Consider the following 15,869-nt stretch of genomic DNA (forward strand, 5'->3'; position numbering starts at 1 on the left):
GCTAGCAGCATGTCTTTTAAGCTCTATTAAAGGTGTTGCAGTTGTTGACAGACCAAACAGATTCTTAGTAACCACCAGGGGGCAGATTAGTGAGTCATGCAGTACATCCCACAGAAATGACTGAGGACTTAGGTTCTAGGAGATTGATGACCTTAGAGAGTACTACAATCTTTTGAGTTTCCACTGAATGCTAGCAAACTGTAAAACAGCTTAAACACAAGTTTAGATAGTTTATAAATCCTCCAAAGCCCATCTGTGGACTAGTGCCACGGGAGGTGTAGCTCTACTAATTGAGGCTAACCTGTTCTCTAATCACCTTACCAGTTGGGCTGCACATTGTGTGGTCGTCCAAATAACTCAATCTTGCGAGTGCCAGGGGACAGTCTCTCGATCATGCCATAGATTTCATCTGGTTTATGACTGGTGGAACGAACCTAAGAAATAAAGGCTCTAGCTACTTTTAAGTTACCCAACATTGCAATTCTAGCCCTTCCCATTTATGATCAATGAGAGAACTCAGTATAAAGAATACACCTGACTTGGGTAACTGATACAATAAAATGTAGAAGGTTTCGGTGCCTGGGGAAACATACCTCAGCCACGATCACATCACAGTCCAGACCCTGGTTGAAGCCTTGAGGATTTCCTTTGACACCAACCTGCTCACCACAGAGAACAGATTACTGTATGAAACCCCAGCTTCTGAACTTTTTCTCAATAAGAAAGCAAGCAGTTCCTTTTTATGCTCCACCTATTGAATTGGGCCCCACTGCTGCTCACCAAGCAGTGTTCTTTCCCATGGTTCAACCAGTGACCTGTACGGCCTGTCCGAATGATGCGTTGCAGTTGATTTGTCTTCACCCAGATAATTTCATCTACCCGTTCATAACTGTGGGGCATAAGAAAGAGAACTAGAGCTTTAACTTGGCTTGACAGTTCAGGGGCAGTATCATCTACGAGGAATCACAGGGAACAATGCTCTGGGAGAAGGGAACACATACATTAACTACAGCAGCATGTATTTCTCTAAAAGAAAGCATCAAAATGATTACTGCTTACCCCCAGAGGTTCAGACATTCTCTGCCCAACTCCATAGCCCTAGAAAGAAATAAGGGTTAATAGCTACTTTCATACTCATTTTTTCTCCCCTCCAAAATATCTGATAAATGTAAATATTAGAAACATTTTTTCAGTAGATGGTAAATGAATTTTTACATGCAAGATACCATTAGGGAAACAGGGTAGATCTAACAATGGAAAAATAAAAGTGTGCCTATTCTCAATGACCTTACCTTTCTTGAGGAATAAATATAGAGCTAAATATAGTTCAAGGCATTATTTGTGCTATAAATACGTTAGGTCTCAGTAGAAAAAAAGGCTGAATCAGTCATCTAATAGCAAGGCTAGGAAAACCCAGGATTTATTGCCCACCCAGTACTTACTCTGTACTATGTCTCCCCATAACTAAGTATCTTTGAACTGTATTACCTGCCTGTGACCCAGAGGAAGAGAAAGCCATCATCCTGCAGTACTGGTATGTTGAGCCTGCGCATCTCATCATCTGTCAGGGTCCCATAGGGCAGCTCCATGTGAATATCCCAGGGTGGGTCAGCCATCACAACTGCAAACTTGCCCAAGATACTGACGTCCAGGTAGCGGATATCACAACAGATCCACTGCATGAGGTGGTATTTGGTCATCTTCCCTTTCTTCACTCTCAGATTCACGGCCCCAGACCCTTTTTTCCACTGGTCTTCCTACTCCCTCATACCTATCCCACTCCATTCCCATCAGCAAGACAGATTGTTGAATTACGTCCTGCTTTCCTACACATACGGCTGTACTACTCGGACATAAGTCCATAAACTGAGGTGAGTTTTCTGAGCAGACAGGTACCTGAGGTGGGAAGAGCCGATCTGCACTGGAGTCACCTCCAACACTCTGTGTAAGTGCAAGTTCCTGGCTCGGTGTATGGTCTTTGCTGCCGGGAGCCTCGGAATCCATGCAGGCGTCAATTTCATAGTGAACATACTTGCAAGTATCCATGTGGAAACACGTGTTAAGGAAAGAGCAGTCACCTAAAGACTCATCAGTGTGTTTATTGATGATTCGTCTGGGGAAATAAAAAGAATCAGAAGCAAAATAGCGTTCCAGAATTATGCCATACAGTTCAAATTCCAAATTGTTTCAAAATTTCCTGTTGTCTTCTCCCCTCTCCCTCCTAATGTTCTGTTAGAGCTTCCTCCAAGAATTTTAAGATAAGGGAGGCAGGTGACATAGAAATTCATAATTCACATTAAAGAAGACCGTAATTCCTAAGCAAAGACTTAGCTTCCTTATCTTGAGACAGCAAAGAAAGCAGTTAACAGGAAGAACTTGCTAGTTAAAGCGGAGTAAAATACTGTGATCCAAGAGCCTGGATCTATTTCTCCTAAGATTATACTCCTTCCAGAGAACTTTAAATTTCACTGGGGCTCAGACAGTGATGCTTTGCTACGGCAAGAGGAAGGGACATTCTGGTGGGACATTGAAAAATCCTACATTTACTGGGGAGGCAGCCTCTGTTCCCTCCCACATAACACCACTTCTGGAGTATACCTCCAAGTCTGGAGTGCTTAGACAAACCAAAAACTAATCACAGAGAAAGAACTCCAAAAGACTCTGGAAGGAGTGTGCTGAAGAGGAACAACTGCTTCTAGGAGACCGATTCCACCTCTTTCCCTCCCAAGAGACCTGAAGTGCAGCTTGCGACAGGGCCGGTCAGCATCGCTGGCTTTCATGCACTCTTCCTTGGTTCCATAGTCACAGAATTCTTGCACTTGAGCCCGACCTCGAGAGCGAAACTTTTCAACAATGGACTGTTCCTTGGCTGTCGTAGTATTTAATAGCTCTAGGATCTCCTGACTGACCTGTAACAAAAGCAGCCTTGGACTTAAAAGTGTTTGTAGATCAACTAGTTCTTAAAACCACCTCTGCACATTACACTTGACATTAATGTCCTATGAGGGGTGAATGAACTCATGGGAAAACTGGTGCCCTATGAGAAAAGATTTTGTCAGGGGTTCAGCCCCTCCACATCTGGGACACAATTAAAATACTACAAGGGGCCTGGTTTCTACTGCTAAGCATTAACCTCCCCTTTCCAGGAAAGCATTCCTTCCCATAAAAATCACTTATTGGGTGCTGAGCATAGGTGCTAAACATTTTACTGTTTAACTGAGCCTGCAACAGTTCTATAAAGAAGGGTATTCTGTTTATCCTCATTTTACAAATGAGAAGACTAAAGCTCAAGAGAGATTACTCAAAGTCACAGCTAGAAGTAGCAGATGGATAAGAACACATGCTGGTCCAATGTCTATACTCAGAATAACTATACTGTCAAATCACATTGTTGAATCATCAGTTTCCATAAATTACCAGTCCATGACTATCTTCTAGTATTCATCTTCCTGTATTTCTATATTTGAGTTCCTCTTGTCTTGATCTAAGGATTCTTCTGAACAGATTCAATGGCAAAGATTCTCTATACCTGGACTTCTCAATTTTAGCATTACTGACATTTCGGGCTGGAAAATTATTTTGCGGGGGGCTGTCTTGTGCACCGTAGGGTGTTTAGCAGCATCCCTGGCCTCTATCTACTAAATGCCACTAGCCATCCCGAGTTGTGATAACCAAAAATGTCTCTAGACATTGCCAAATGTTCCAGGGTTGGTGGGGAGGGGGGGTGGGTAGGGGTATGGGGCAAATCATTCCACCCATTGCTTTAAACCCTCAAGTCTAAGAACTGCTCTTTCCCTAGGGGTAAATCCCTCTTGAAGCTATAATTCAGAGCATATGCAAGAAAATATTTCCATTCTGACACCTACCTTCTTGCTCTGTTGTTCCTTAGTGGACTGTTGGTTCAGAAGGCTTTCTATCTCTAGGTCAACATCTGAGGCAGCATGTTTCCTTGATTTCTTGGCTGGTTCCTTGGTTGGTTCTGATGCTGAAGAGGCTAGACCAGAGGCCAAACAACTGGCAAAGGCAGCTACTGTGGTTGAGTCCTGTTCTGCACGACGCTTCTGTCCTGAAATGGTCCCTGCTACCTCCCCAGGGCCCTTCTTTTCTGCCACAGCACCCATCATGGCAGAGAGCTTGGAATGGTCAGCATAGGTCACAAGAGTGGGATGTGCATCATCTTGCAGGAGGCCTCGCTTTACCTCAATCAACTCTTGAGCTGCAAACTTCTGTAGAAGGCTTTCCACCCCATCCTGAGTGGCAGGGGCATCTGGCTGGGGAAGAAAGGGATGGCAGTAAGACACCATGAACTGAAGTGGTAGACCCCAACCCTGTGTATAAGGTCATTACCGTGGAGATGGCGAGACGGATGGACACAGCATCAGTAGGTAATGTGAGGGCCAGATCAGAGAGGTGATGTAGCAACTTCTTCTCTAACTCAGGGTCTGTAGCTAGTTCAGGAGCTGCTGAAGCTGTGCTGGGCTTAGGGCCACCAGAGGTGGGTACAGTAGGCACTGGACTATCACTACGGAAGGTTGGGGACAGTGCTGCCTCTGGATTCCGTAGATCTAGGAGTGAAGGGGACAACGGAAAATGAAAAAAGGCAACAAATGCCAGTCTATACATTCCTCAGGAGTCAAATTTTCCAGCATTCTCAGCACATAGTTTCATGCAAGAAATTCTCTGACCAACTTTAGCACTAGATCACCTTTCCTCAATCACACTCAAGCATTCACTGCTTTGCCAAGATAATCCTGGATATTCTGGGAACTGCCCATCCTTTGTCTACTGGGTAAGAGATACTTTCCTAATTTCTTGTCTTTGCTGTGCTCCAAAGGAAACAAATTAGTAACATGGTAGATTTAAATGCTCCTACATCCCTTCAGTTACTCTAAATGACAACTGATATAATAATCAAACTGCATTTTAATAAAAACCGGAAATATTTGCAACAACCTAAGATGAGATCAGATTACCTTTTTCAGGTATGAAGTTTACAAATTCTAATGATTCAAGACCACTGGACTTCAGGGGGTACACAAAATGATAGTGCTGGGGGAGGCCGAACAATGTGATCTTTAACAGTCATAAAAATCCTGTAATACTTTGCTGAAGCTCCCATCACTGAATTATGTTTCCTGGCTGTTTATTTTTCTTATCTATTACTTCACAAGCTGGATAGCCATCATAGCCTTAAAAGGATTTCAAGAAACTCAAATTAGGATATTGCCTTTGGGAAAGCCTAGTATCTGTGAGTACTTAGTTAAAATATAGATGAAATATTAAGATAAACTGCCAGAACTTGGAATTCTGTTAAACTAAACAATATATAGTGGGCCATTACTTTACATTTAAAAATATTTTGATTACTAAGAAATTTCTACTCTACAGTATTTAGTAAAATTTGACTCAGAAGTTCTAAGGAAAATGGAGCAAAAATACCCCAAACACCTTGCTGAAATAGCTTTATTTTATGAAAATAAGAGATTCCATGGGAGAAAAGACCTGGCAATCTGCTCCCGAAAAGATTACAGCCTAGGAAACCCTATGGGGCAGTTCTACTCCGTCCTATAGGGTCGCTGAGTCAGAATCGGCTTGAAGGCACACAACATTAGGAAAATGATTCCTCAATTTCTTCATCTTGCTTAGAAGTGATGTATACATGGAAGCATTTTGAAGGACTGGATTACAAAGACTTTGAGAATAAATGACCTAAGCTAAAAAGATGTAAGAAATATAAGTGACAATTACTATTTAGCTAACTTGGAAGACTATAGACAAAATGCCTTCATTGATTGGAATTGGTCACTACTGAAATCTTTTGCAATTCAGAGATTCTACAAGTTTAATAAGTTTGATCTAAAAATACCCTTGTATAAGTAAAATATTACAATTTATATACTGAACTTTATCAGTCAAGTTTTAAAATTTTTTGAAGTATTCGAAAACTCCTTTCATTAGGCAACCTGAGCACAATCAATGTTAAATTTCATTATTAAGGTAGGAAAAAACATGATGTGCTTAAAATGTGCATTTCAGACATTATACCCACAAATTTAAGTGTTATACATTATAAATTGACCCTTTTAACTCATAAAATATGCCAAAGGTAGTAACAGATCATACAAGCTACGGAACTAAAGATTCTGATAATAGAAACGGGGGCTAAAGGAAGATATGGATATGTTTTAAATCAACACTCAGCAGATGGGTCCTTTCCCTTTTTAGACAAATTTTGAAATTTTTAATAATATTTTAAGTCATAAATTATCCAGTTCCCCCTGTAATTTATGTTCAAACTTTGCATTGGGCAAAGTTTCCCGTTAGCATGAGTTTTATTTTGTTAACAAAGGCCTAAGCCCCATAGAGCCAATCCCTGTTACATCTTGATTTTGCATAAAATATTTTACTTCTTTCTTGTCGATGTGACTTAGATGAAAATAATCTGAAAAGCGTCACTGATCAAAATAAATGTCAAATGACTGAACATTTTCCATGATTTCAAATTTCCAATCAATGCTTCAGGAATGTTCTCGTTAATGTAACCTAACCAAATTTTGTGTGGGAAGACAGCTAATCACTGCCACGTTGTGTTCCATTACTGCCACAAATAATGGTTCTTAAACACAAACCAAAAACCAGGTGCCGTCGAGTCAATTCCGACTGTGCTTAAAAAATGCAGTGGTACCACATTATTTCTCTGACAAACATTGTCCGTTATTAGGTTTATTTTAAATGAGTCCCAGAATCTAAAAGTTCAAAGAAAAAAAGCAATCTACCCTGCCACTGTTACATCTGCTATTTTCAGATTTAAAATAAAAACAATTATAAATTAGATGTTAATGCTTTCATTTTCTTTCCTATGAAGTGAACAGATTACCCAACTTTTCACAAAAATGTTATTTGTTATCTAAAATAGACTTACACATTTTTTATCCAGACTTTATCACACATTATCTGAGAAAAAGTATTGATTTTGCTCCCATCATAGTGCAAAACACTGAAAATGCACTTCTTAAGCTTTAACCTACTGATACTACCAAGAATGTAATTATATAAACAATTCTTAAATAGTTTTCACTTTTTCCAGTTAATAACTAAATTTAGATAGTCTTTGAGTAATGTATCCTTTCTTAACATAAACAAGAAGTCTATTAAAAAACCAAACCCACTGCTGTTGAGTTGATTCCAACTCCTAAGCGATCCTAAGCGACAGAGTAGAACTGCCCCACAGGGTTTCCAAGGAGTGGCTGGTGGCTTCCAACTGTGACCAAATTCTCAACCACTACGCCACCAGGGCTCCAAAACACAAAACGACAGCAACAAAAAAAACACCTTAACATTCACTTTCGGTCCCTAAAGCTGGCTGCTGACATTTTTTTTCTCTTTGGTAATTTGACTAATTGCTTGTTTTAGTACTGCTCTTTTAAAAAATACCTGGTGATATAATTCTAATTATGAATCCTTCTGTTGGTAACACCTTCTGGGCGTTTTCTTTTCATGACATTCAGGATACTGGAGCTGAAAATACCTCTTTTAAGGTTACTGGGAGAGGGGGGAGGAAGCTCATGTTTAACATTGTGGACAAAATTTAACAGCCGGTTAATGCAACTGTTTTTCCCTGGATGGGCTTTCAGCTGCTCGGCAAATTTCCTGAAGTCACATGCAAATTTTTGCCTGTACATACACATTTGGAAAAAAGACTAACATTTTTTCATTCTTAAAATGGGTTACTGTCTAGAAAATGATTAAGAATCACTGGGCTCCAACTCCTTCAGAAAGTATTAATTTATTAATTCAAAACATTTACTGAGTGTCTCTACTAGGCTGGCAACTATGTCAACACTCTGCTTCTAATCTAATGAAAAATTGTACGTGTTGGGTTTAGCAAGGTAATAAAATAACACTTGAGTTTATTCGTTGGTTAAATTCTCCATGGAAGGTAAACTAATCTGCTGACTTCTAAAATATGTCAACGATTATATGTATATTTTAAATCTCACTGAGGAAATATATTGGAGCAGTCAACATATTTACCATGTGCTAAACCTGTTGCCACTGAATCAATTCTTACTCACAAAGACTCTACAGGATAGAGTAAGAACTGCCCCATAGAGTTTCCAAGGCTTTAAATCTTTACAGAAGCAGACCACTGCATCTTTCTCCCATGGAGCGGCCAGAAGGCTCAAACCAATGACCTTTTAGTTAGCAGCAGAGGGCTTAACGACTGCGCCACCATGGCTCCATTTTACCATGTGCTATTTTTTTTAACCCTGGTCAAATCTACTTTGTTTCAATCAAAATGAAATCAAGTTTTATTGAAATAATAATCCTCATTTCAAAAAGTTGAACTTAAAAAAAGATGTTATTGTTAGATGCAGTTGCGTTGATTCTGACTCACAGCAACCCCATGTGACAGGGTAGAACTGCGCAATAAGGTTTTCTAGGCTGTAATCTTTACAAGAGCAGATCACCAGATCCTTCTGCAGAGCTGCTGGGTGGGTTCGAACCACCAACCTTTCATTTAGCAGCTGATGAAATGCCAAGCTAACAAAGGTTTCCCAAACATTCTTTGCCCATAATACTTTGATATGGATACATTTCAGTTCATTTTATACTCTTGTCTTTTAACATTGAGTTCTGCAGTAAATAATTAAGTATCAGATCTCAGTAATGTTGCAAAGACTAAGATGTGGCAGGAAATTTTTTATTTCCTGTGAGCAAAGAACTGAATAAACTTCTTTTTTAAATCAAGACTTTAGTTACATCTTACACAACATCTTGATTGATAAACTAATAGTGTTTCACAATGTTTTCCTAAGAATCCCAAAGCTCAAAGAATTATTTGCAATAATCAAAATAACTGAAGAAAACCATCATAGGCTAGTTTAATTTGTATGTTTCATCTATACCAGTTCCCACAATACTAAATTATGGTATCAAAGCTCTAGATCAGAAGACAATCTATGTGACAACCTCAAAAATAATTTTATAGGAGTCTTAACCATATTATTAGGTGAATGTGCCTGGCAACAGATATTTACATTTGAAGAAGAATATTTACATTCAAGGGAGAATACAGTCTCATCAACATTACTAAACACACTTATACATCTGGGAAGAAAAAGCTCTTAACATTTTATCATTCTTAAAATGGGTTACTGTCCAGAAAATGATTAAGCTCCAACTCCTTCAGAAAGTATTTATTCATTTATTAATTCAACACATTTACTGAATGTCTCTACAATGCTGGTAACTATGTGGACACTCTCCTTCTAATCCAATGGTTCTAATCACTCTGTTTCTAATCCAATCTAATCTGGATGAGAGTACTGAGACTACAGTGGTCAGGTTTGCATATGGCACAAAGACTGGCTAATTCCAAAGTGTGATTAATACCATGGAAAAGTGAAATGGAACTTAAATGATCAAGAGCAATTAGAATCATCTCTCTAAACAGTATGAATTTAGAAATGGACAAATACAAATAAATGCAGGAGGAATAATTATAACCGGAAACTATGGACAGGATGGCTTGTCACAAAAGTAACAGAAAGACAAAGCTGTACAAAAAGTAGTCAATGATGCATTGATATCATGGTTTTTTTTTTTTTTAAAGAATTGAGATTACTTTGTTGAAGCAAATGACAACTTGGGATCTTTAGGTCCATTTTTCCAATTGCCATTGCAAAAGGGAAAAACAAATTATTCCATACTAAAATTAAAGAAATATTCCTAGAAGATATGCACTTACTCAAGGCCATCACATTCTAATACAATGCAAAAGAGATTTGATTCCAACTCATAGCAACCCTGTAGGACACAGTAGAACTGCCCCATAGGGTTTCCAAAGAGCAGCTGGTGGATTCCAACTGCCGCCCTTTTGGTTAGCAGCTGAGATCTTAACCACTGTACCACCAGGGCTCCAAAAGAGACTCAGGGGACTAGAAGAATGATGGGCTCTCCATGTGGAGACTATGGGGAGGTAACAGAACAAGACTATATTACCTCTAACTGAAATAAATACATTAAAAACTCAATAATCTACAGAGTCCAAATGTAGTAATTGGTGAGTTTCTAGTTATCAAAGAATGGAAAAGTTAGCCTTTCTTCTTTTCCGCTGATTGAGCTATCTGGGAAGTTACAAGTCCGGCTGAAGAAACTGCAAAGACATTTTCCTTAGTTAAACAAACAAGCAAACAAATACACACACACAAAACTGACTGATGGAAACATGAAGTAGGAGCCCAGGGTACAGGCTGTAAGGATGGAATGACTTCCATTACAGGTAGTGTCTTAGTTATCTCGTGCTGCCATACAACAGAAATACCATCAGTGGGTGGCTTTAATGAACAGAAATTTAATTTCTCATAGTTTAGGAGACTACAAGTCTAAAATCAGGGCACTGGCTCTAGGGGAAGCCTTTCTCTATTGGCTCTGGAGGAAAGTCCTTGTCTCTTCAGTTTCTATTCCTTGGCTCCTTGGTGGCATGGCATTGGTCTTCCCCCATCTCTGCTTGTTTGCTTCTTTGCTTAATCTCCTCCTCTTGATTTATATCTCAAGAGATTGACTCAAAACACACTCTACACTAATACTGTCCCATTAACATAACAAAGAAAACCCCATTTCCAAATGGGATTATAACCACAGAACGGGGGGATTTACAATGCATATTTTTGGGGAACACAACTCAATCCATAACAGGTAGAAACAACAGTGGAGATTTAACTATGCTAGTATTTTTATTAGAATTGTTATTGTAAGGGCTCTAGTAACAAAATTACATAGGTTTTGGAGAAGGCTTCCTCTAAAAGTATTTATTTCCATAAGCCCTGTTATTTTTAATGCATACTTTTGAAGAAAGCAAGTTTTTTCAGGAACACATATATATGTAGCATTAATCATATCCTTAATGAATGCTAATTTTTAAAGAGTTGATGGGATACTTAAGTTCAGTAACAGAGGAGTCTATGGTAAATAAAGATGCAATTGCCCTCCTTTGCCATGAGACCAGAAGAACTGGATGGTGCCCAACTATCACTACTTAACATTTCGGTCAAATAGTCTATAGAAGACAGAGAACCCCTGAGGGAGCATGAGAGCAGTGGGATGCAGACCTCAAGTTCTCACAAAAAGACTAGACTTAATGGTCCGAGACTGGGAGGACCCCAGACCTTCTGTTAGCCCAAGTCAGGAACCATTCCCAAAGCCAACTCTTAAGACAGGGATTGGACTGGACTATGGGATAGAAAATGATACTGGTGAAGAGTGAGCTTCTTGAATCAAGTAGACACATGAGACTGTGTGGGCTGCTCCTGTCTAGAGGGGAGATGAGACAGCAGAGGGGGTCAGAAGCTGGCTAAATGGATACAAAAAGAGAATGTGGAGGGAAGGAGTGGGCTGTCTCATTATTAAGGCGAGAGCAACTAGGATTATATAGGAAGGTGTATATAAATTTTTGTATAAGAGACTGACTTGATTTGTAAACTTTCACTTAAAGCACAATACAAATTAAAAAAAAAAAGTCATAGAAGATCCTGATGAAAAGTGGAAAATGTAGAACAGAATTCCAACTTCTCATGGAATCCTGATTTTCTGGAGCCATGGAGGTTGGATAAGCTCCTGAAACTATTGCCCTGAGATAATCTTTAAACCTTAAATCAAAACTATCCCCTAAAATCCTCTTAAAACCAAACAATAGTTTAACTAGAAAAGAATATCTGCCTTGAGCATTGTGCTTGTTTAAGATCTATCCACATGGGATCAAACTGACAACAGCAACTCAAAAGGTTAGACAGGAACCTTAGAAGGCAGTGAGTTTAATGGAGGAGGAACAGCTCAGAAAAGGAGTAAGAATGGTTGCAGAACTTGAAGAATGTAATCAATGTCACTCAATTGTATATGTGGGAAGTGTTGAATTGGTGTATGTTCAACAACAACAAAATAAATTATAAAAAGAGAAACAGAAACAAAGGAGAAGGTGATATGAAGACTGGAGTTCAGCAGCCACAAGCCAAGGAAGCCAAGGAATGCCAATAGCCACCAGAAGCTGGAAGAGGCAGGGAAGGATCCTCTCCTGATGCCTCCAGAGGGAGAGCAACTCTGCTGACACCTTCATTTCAGACCTCCAGCCCCCAGAACCGTAAAAGAATTGCCATACTTTAAAAAAAAAAGCAGTAACTGAGTCATTTGTCTATTCAGGCAGTCCCCAGGTGACAAATGTCCTACTTAAGTACAATCTGTAGTTATAAACCAACACCTGTAAAGACTATTATATTAAAAATTTGAGTTACATACAATGGTTCGTAATAACAAATGGGCGCTACTTTTCGATATGCATCAAAACATTATCATTACTACTGCATTATCATGTTAAAGATGTTTTAATGTAAATGGAAAACCAAAAAAACAAATCCATTGTCACGGAGTCGATTCCGACCATAGCGACCCTACCGGACAGAGCAGAACTGCCCCACAAGGTTTCCAAGGAGCACCTCGTGGATTTGAACTGCTGACCTTTTGGTTAGGAGATGAACTCTTAACCACCACGCCACCAGGGTTTCCATGTATATGGAAGTGTTTCTTTAATGTTTTTATGCGTTGAAAGGTACACTATATACTATATGCTAAGACAAACATTTGACTAACTGACATTAGATACCAACCATACCTAACTGTTCTGACTTTCGTACAAACTCGACTTCAATACAGATTTAGGAGCAGAGCTCGTTCGTAACCTGGGGGCTGCCTGTAAAAGAGATGTAAGAGTCATATTTTCCATATAAAATTGAAGTGCGTAAAATAAAAAGTTCTAAGACAGCACTGAGCTTCTATTAAGGGTAATGGAAAAACTCGGGAATGGTAATGGTCAAACAACATGATGAACATATTTAACGTCAGTCAACTATACATGTGAAGACTGTTGAAATGGCAAATGCGTTGTTACCTATATATTTACCACACCAAACAAACAAACAAACAAAACAAAGACGGGAATGAAAGAATAAGAAAAAAATAGAAAACTGGGCCTACAACAAGTCAAAGGAGTTGAAGTTTACAGATCAAGAAAAAAATTCTTGCTCTTGGGTAAATCAGTACCTACTCCAATGCCTACCTACTATTTATCCTCTGATCATAGGACTTGCACTCCTGCCTCTCCTCGCCCCTCCCTCTTACCTTCTCTTTAATTACCTAAGTCCTATATAGCCTTCAAAGCTGGAAATTCAAGTGCCAACTCCCCCACCATGTCCTTCACTGACTAAACCAGGTCTTGTTACTTCTCCCTTGGCTGTACTCATTCATTCACTTGGTGCTTTACATATATTATATTTCTGACTTTTTATAAGCATCCATCCTTTATCCGCAACTAAAATTTAAACTCCTTGAATGCAGGAAAAACGTCTTGTTTTTGTCTAACTAGACTGGTGCACACTGTACTTTCTTGATGTTATTACTTATGAGAATCCTGCCAGAGGATCTTTCAGTTCCAGGCGCCAGAATATGAGCACATGGACCTAACATGCCTCTAGGCGAGATTTAGACAGATTCCCGCATACTAATAAACACTGGAACAAAACACCAGAGATAGAATGGATTCACTATGTTAGTACATCTTCATAAATGATTTACCTTAAATAGTTCAGTGCTTGTGCAGGGGTGGGAGATAGGGTGAAACTTGATAATCTTTTGATGTCCCTTCCAGGTTTATGACTGTGACACAGGGGACAACTAGAGGGTAGAAAGTTTAAAAACCAAAAACAAATGCTTTCAGGTTCTTGTCTGGGATGTAAATAACTGAAGCCCTGGTGGCCTAGTGTTTAAGAGCTAAAGATGCTAACCAAAAGGTCGGTAGTTTGAATCCACCAGCGGCTTCTTGGAAACGCCATGGAGGAGTCCTACTCTGTCCTATAGGGTCGCTAAGAGTCACAATCGACTACGGAAATGACTAAGACAGTGCCAGATCTCCCACTCATTCAGCAACCAAAAAACAACCCGCTGCCATGGAGCTGGTTTCGACTCATAGCTACCCTGTAGGACAGAGTAGAACTGCCCCAGAGGGTTTCATAGGCTGTAATCTTTACAGAAAAGAGCACTGGCTGCGCAGTGGTCAAAGCACTCATCCGCCAACCAAAAGGCTGGAGGTTCAAATCCACCAGCCTCTCTGCGGAACTAAGATCAAGCAGTCTGCTTTTGTAAGGATTACAGCCTTGGAAACCCGATGGGGCAGTTCTACTCTGCCATAAAGGGTCGCTATGACTCCAAATTGACTCACTGGCAAAGGGTTTGGTTTTCTCAGTAATCTTCACAGAAAGCAAACTGCCACATCTTTTTCCTGCGGTGGGTTCGAACAGCTTATCTTTCGGTTAGCAGCCCAGCGCTTAACCACCGTGCCTCCAGGGCTCCGGCTTATTTAGCAACACCGAGTGCCAACTTGGCGCGGGCCATGAACTGGGCACTGTAGATATAAAGTTCCTTGCTAGCAGTGTCGAGTCGCAAAGAAGTGACGACTACAGCGGGAAGAACAAAATGCCAAGGAAACACCAGGAAACGGGGCTTGCTGGTCACGATTCGCGGGGTAGGGGCCTGAGAGGTATCCCAAAGGCGAAGTTATCGCAGATGAGAAGTCGACCGGATGGCAGAGGGTGGGGCTCGGGCGTCCGGGAGAAGGGAGCTGAAGGAACCAAGACTCGGGATAGGGAGCGACCGTGAACTACTTGCAGGAGGGCGAAGAGTCTGTGAGCCTGAGGGGAGGGACTTGTCAATGGACTAGGCGCGAAAGAAATGGCGGCTTGGGGAAGGGCGCCGATCTGGGAGCTGTCTTCTTCTTTAGGGGTCCCTCCCGCCCTCCCCGGCGGGGCATCGGCCCCGACAGCCCCGCGCCTCACCCAAGTGCCCCGAGTCCTGCTTCCGCCTCCGCTGCAACCTCTCCCTCAGCGAGTCCAGCTGCTTTTTGTGGGCCTGGATAGAGCTCCACGTGTCCGACATCCTAGTCTCCCAGCGCGGACGCGTCTCGAATCAGGCGCGGTGGACAAGCACCTCCCAGCCCTCTTTTCAGGAAATATTCTATTCCAACGCGGACACCCTAAGGCTAACCGGAAAGGGATTCCCGGAGCTGTGCAAGAAGAAAAAGCCACTTCCGGTTTCGCGCTCGCTTTGAAGTTGAAATTAAAGCCACCTTAGGTGTTGGCAGAGTGGCAGATACAGTGTATATATATTCTTTGTGGGCGCTTTCTCAGGCTTCCGGGTAAGGTGAAGCCGCGGCTGCCATCTTGGTGGCTGGCAGAGCGACCATGTTGCTTATAGACGTGCATGCATCCATGTTGAATTTTAGATAAGTTCTGCGAGTTGACCTATGTTGATGACAGCACTATTAGAATTGCACGTGCAATACAGAGTTTTAAAATGAAGAATCACTAGCCTTTTAACAGTTTAGTACTAACATGCCTTTTCCACTCAAAGTGTAGGTTTTTGTCTGCATACATTCATTTATAAAGTAATACCTCTCCCTCTTGTCCTCCATCTCTCTCGCTATCCCTGTATTCGCGCTTTTTGGGATTGGAGGGGAAGGGCTTGCGGAGCAGAGATGTTATGAGGGGACTACAAATACATATTCTCACTCTTCTCATTTATACCATATCTGTATCATGTGTAATAGGATTGGTGGCTAACTGAAAGGTTTGAGGTTCACATACACCCAGAGGCATCCTGGAAGAAAGGCTTGGCCATCTACTTCGAAAAATCAGCCACTGAAAACCCTATGGAGCTCAGTTCTACTCTGACACACATGGGGTCACCGTGAGTCTGAATTGACTAGATGGCAACTGGGTTCTGGGTTTAGGGGAGATTCTGAGTTTCTGATTACTTGTTTCTTA

The 15,869-nt window shown here is 40.7% G+C and overlaps 1 protein-coding gene across 1 annotated transcript in view; it reads right to left on the minus strand.

Moving 5' to 3' along the window:
* METTL3 (methyltransferase 3, N6-adenosine-methyltransferase complex catalytic subunit) overlaps positions 1 to 15,149 on the minus strand; it is a 25,700-nt gene extending 10,551 nt beyond the window's left edge. Inside the window, exons 1-10 of the mRNA XM_003421597.4 lie at positions 14,883 to 15,149; positions 4,348 to 4,565; positions 3,867 to 4,271; positions 2,734 to 2,909; positions 1,897 to 2,113; positions 1,489 to 1,676; positions 1,060 to 1,098; positions 781 to 889; positions 594 to 659; positions 322 to 434 (exon numbers count right to left, since the gene is read on the minus strand). Coding sequence (XP_003421645.1) covers positions 322 to 434; positions 594 to 659; positions 781 to 889; positions 1,060 to 1,098; positions 1,489 to 1,676; positions 1,897 to 2,113; positions 2,734 to 2,909; positions 3,867 to 4,271; positions 4,348 to 4,565; positions 14,883 to 14,982 — 1,631 coding nt within the window. The 5' untranslated portion in view covers positions 14,983 to 15,149. The remainder of the gene's footprint in view (positions 1 to 321; positions 435 to 593; positions 660 to 780; positions 890 to 1,059; positions 1,099 to 1,488; positions 1,677 to 1,896; positions 2,114 to 2,733; positions 2,910 to 3,866; positions 4,272 to 4,347; positions 4,566 to 14,882) is intronic.
* Between the last annotated feature and the right edge of the window lie 720 nt (positions 15,150 to 15,869).

The sequence above is a fragment of the Loxodonta africana genome, chromosome 10 (genome assembly GCF_030014295.1).
Source record: "Loxodonta africana isolate mLoxAfr1 chromosome 10, mLoxAfr1.hap2, whole genome shotgun sequence".
NCBI classification, from domain to species: domain Eukaryota; kingdom Metazoa; phylum Chordata; class Mammalia; order Proboscidea; family Elephantidae; genus Loxodonta; species Loxodonta africana.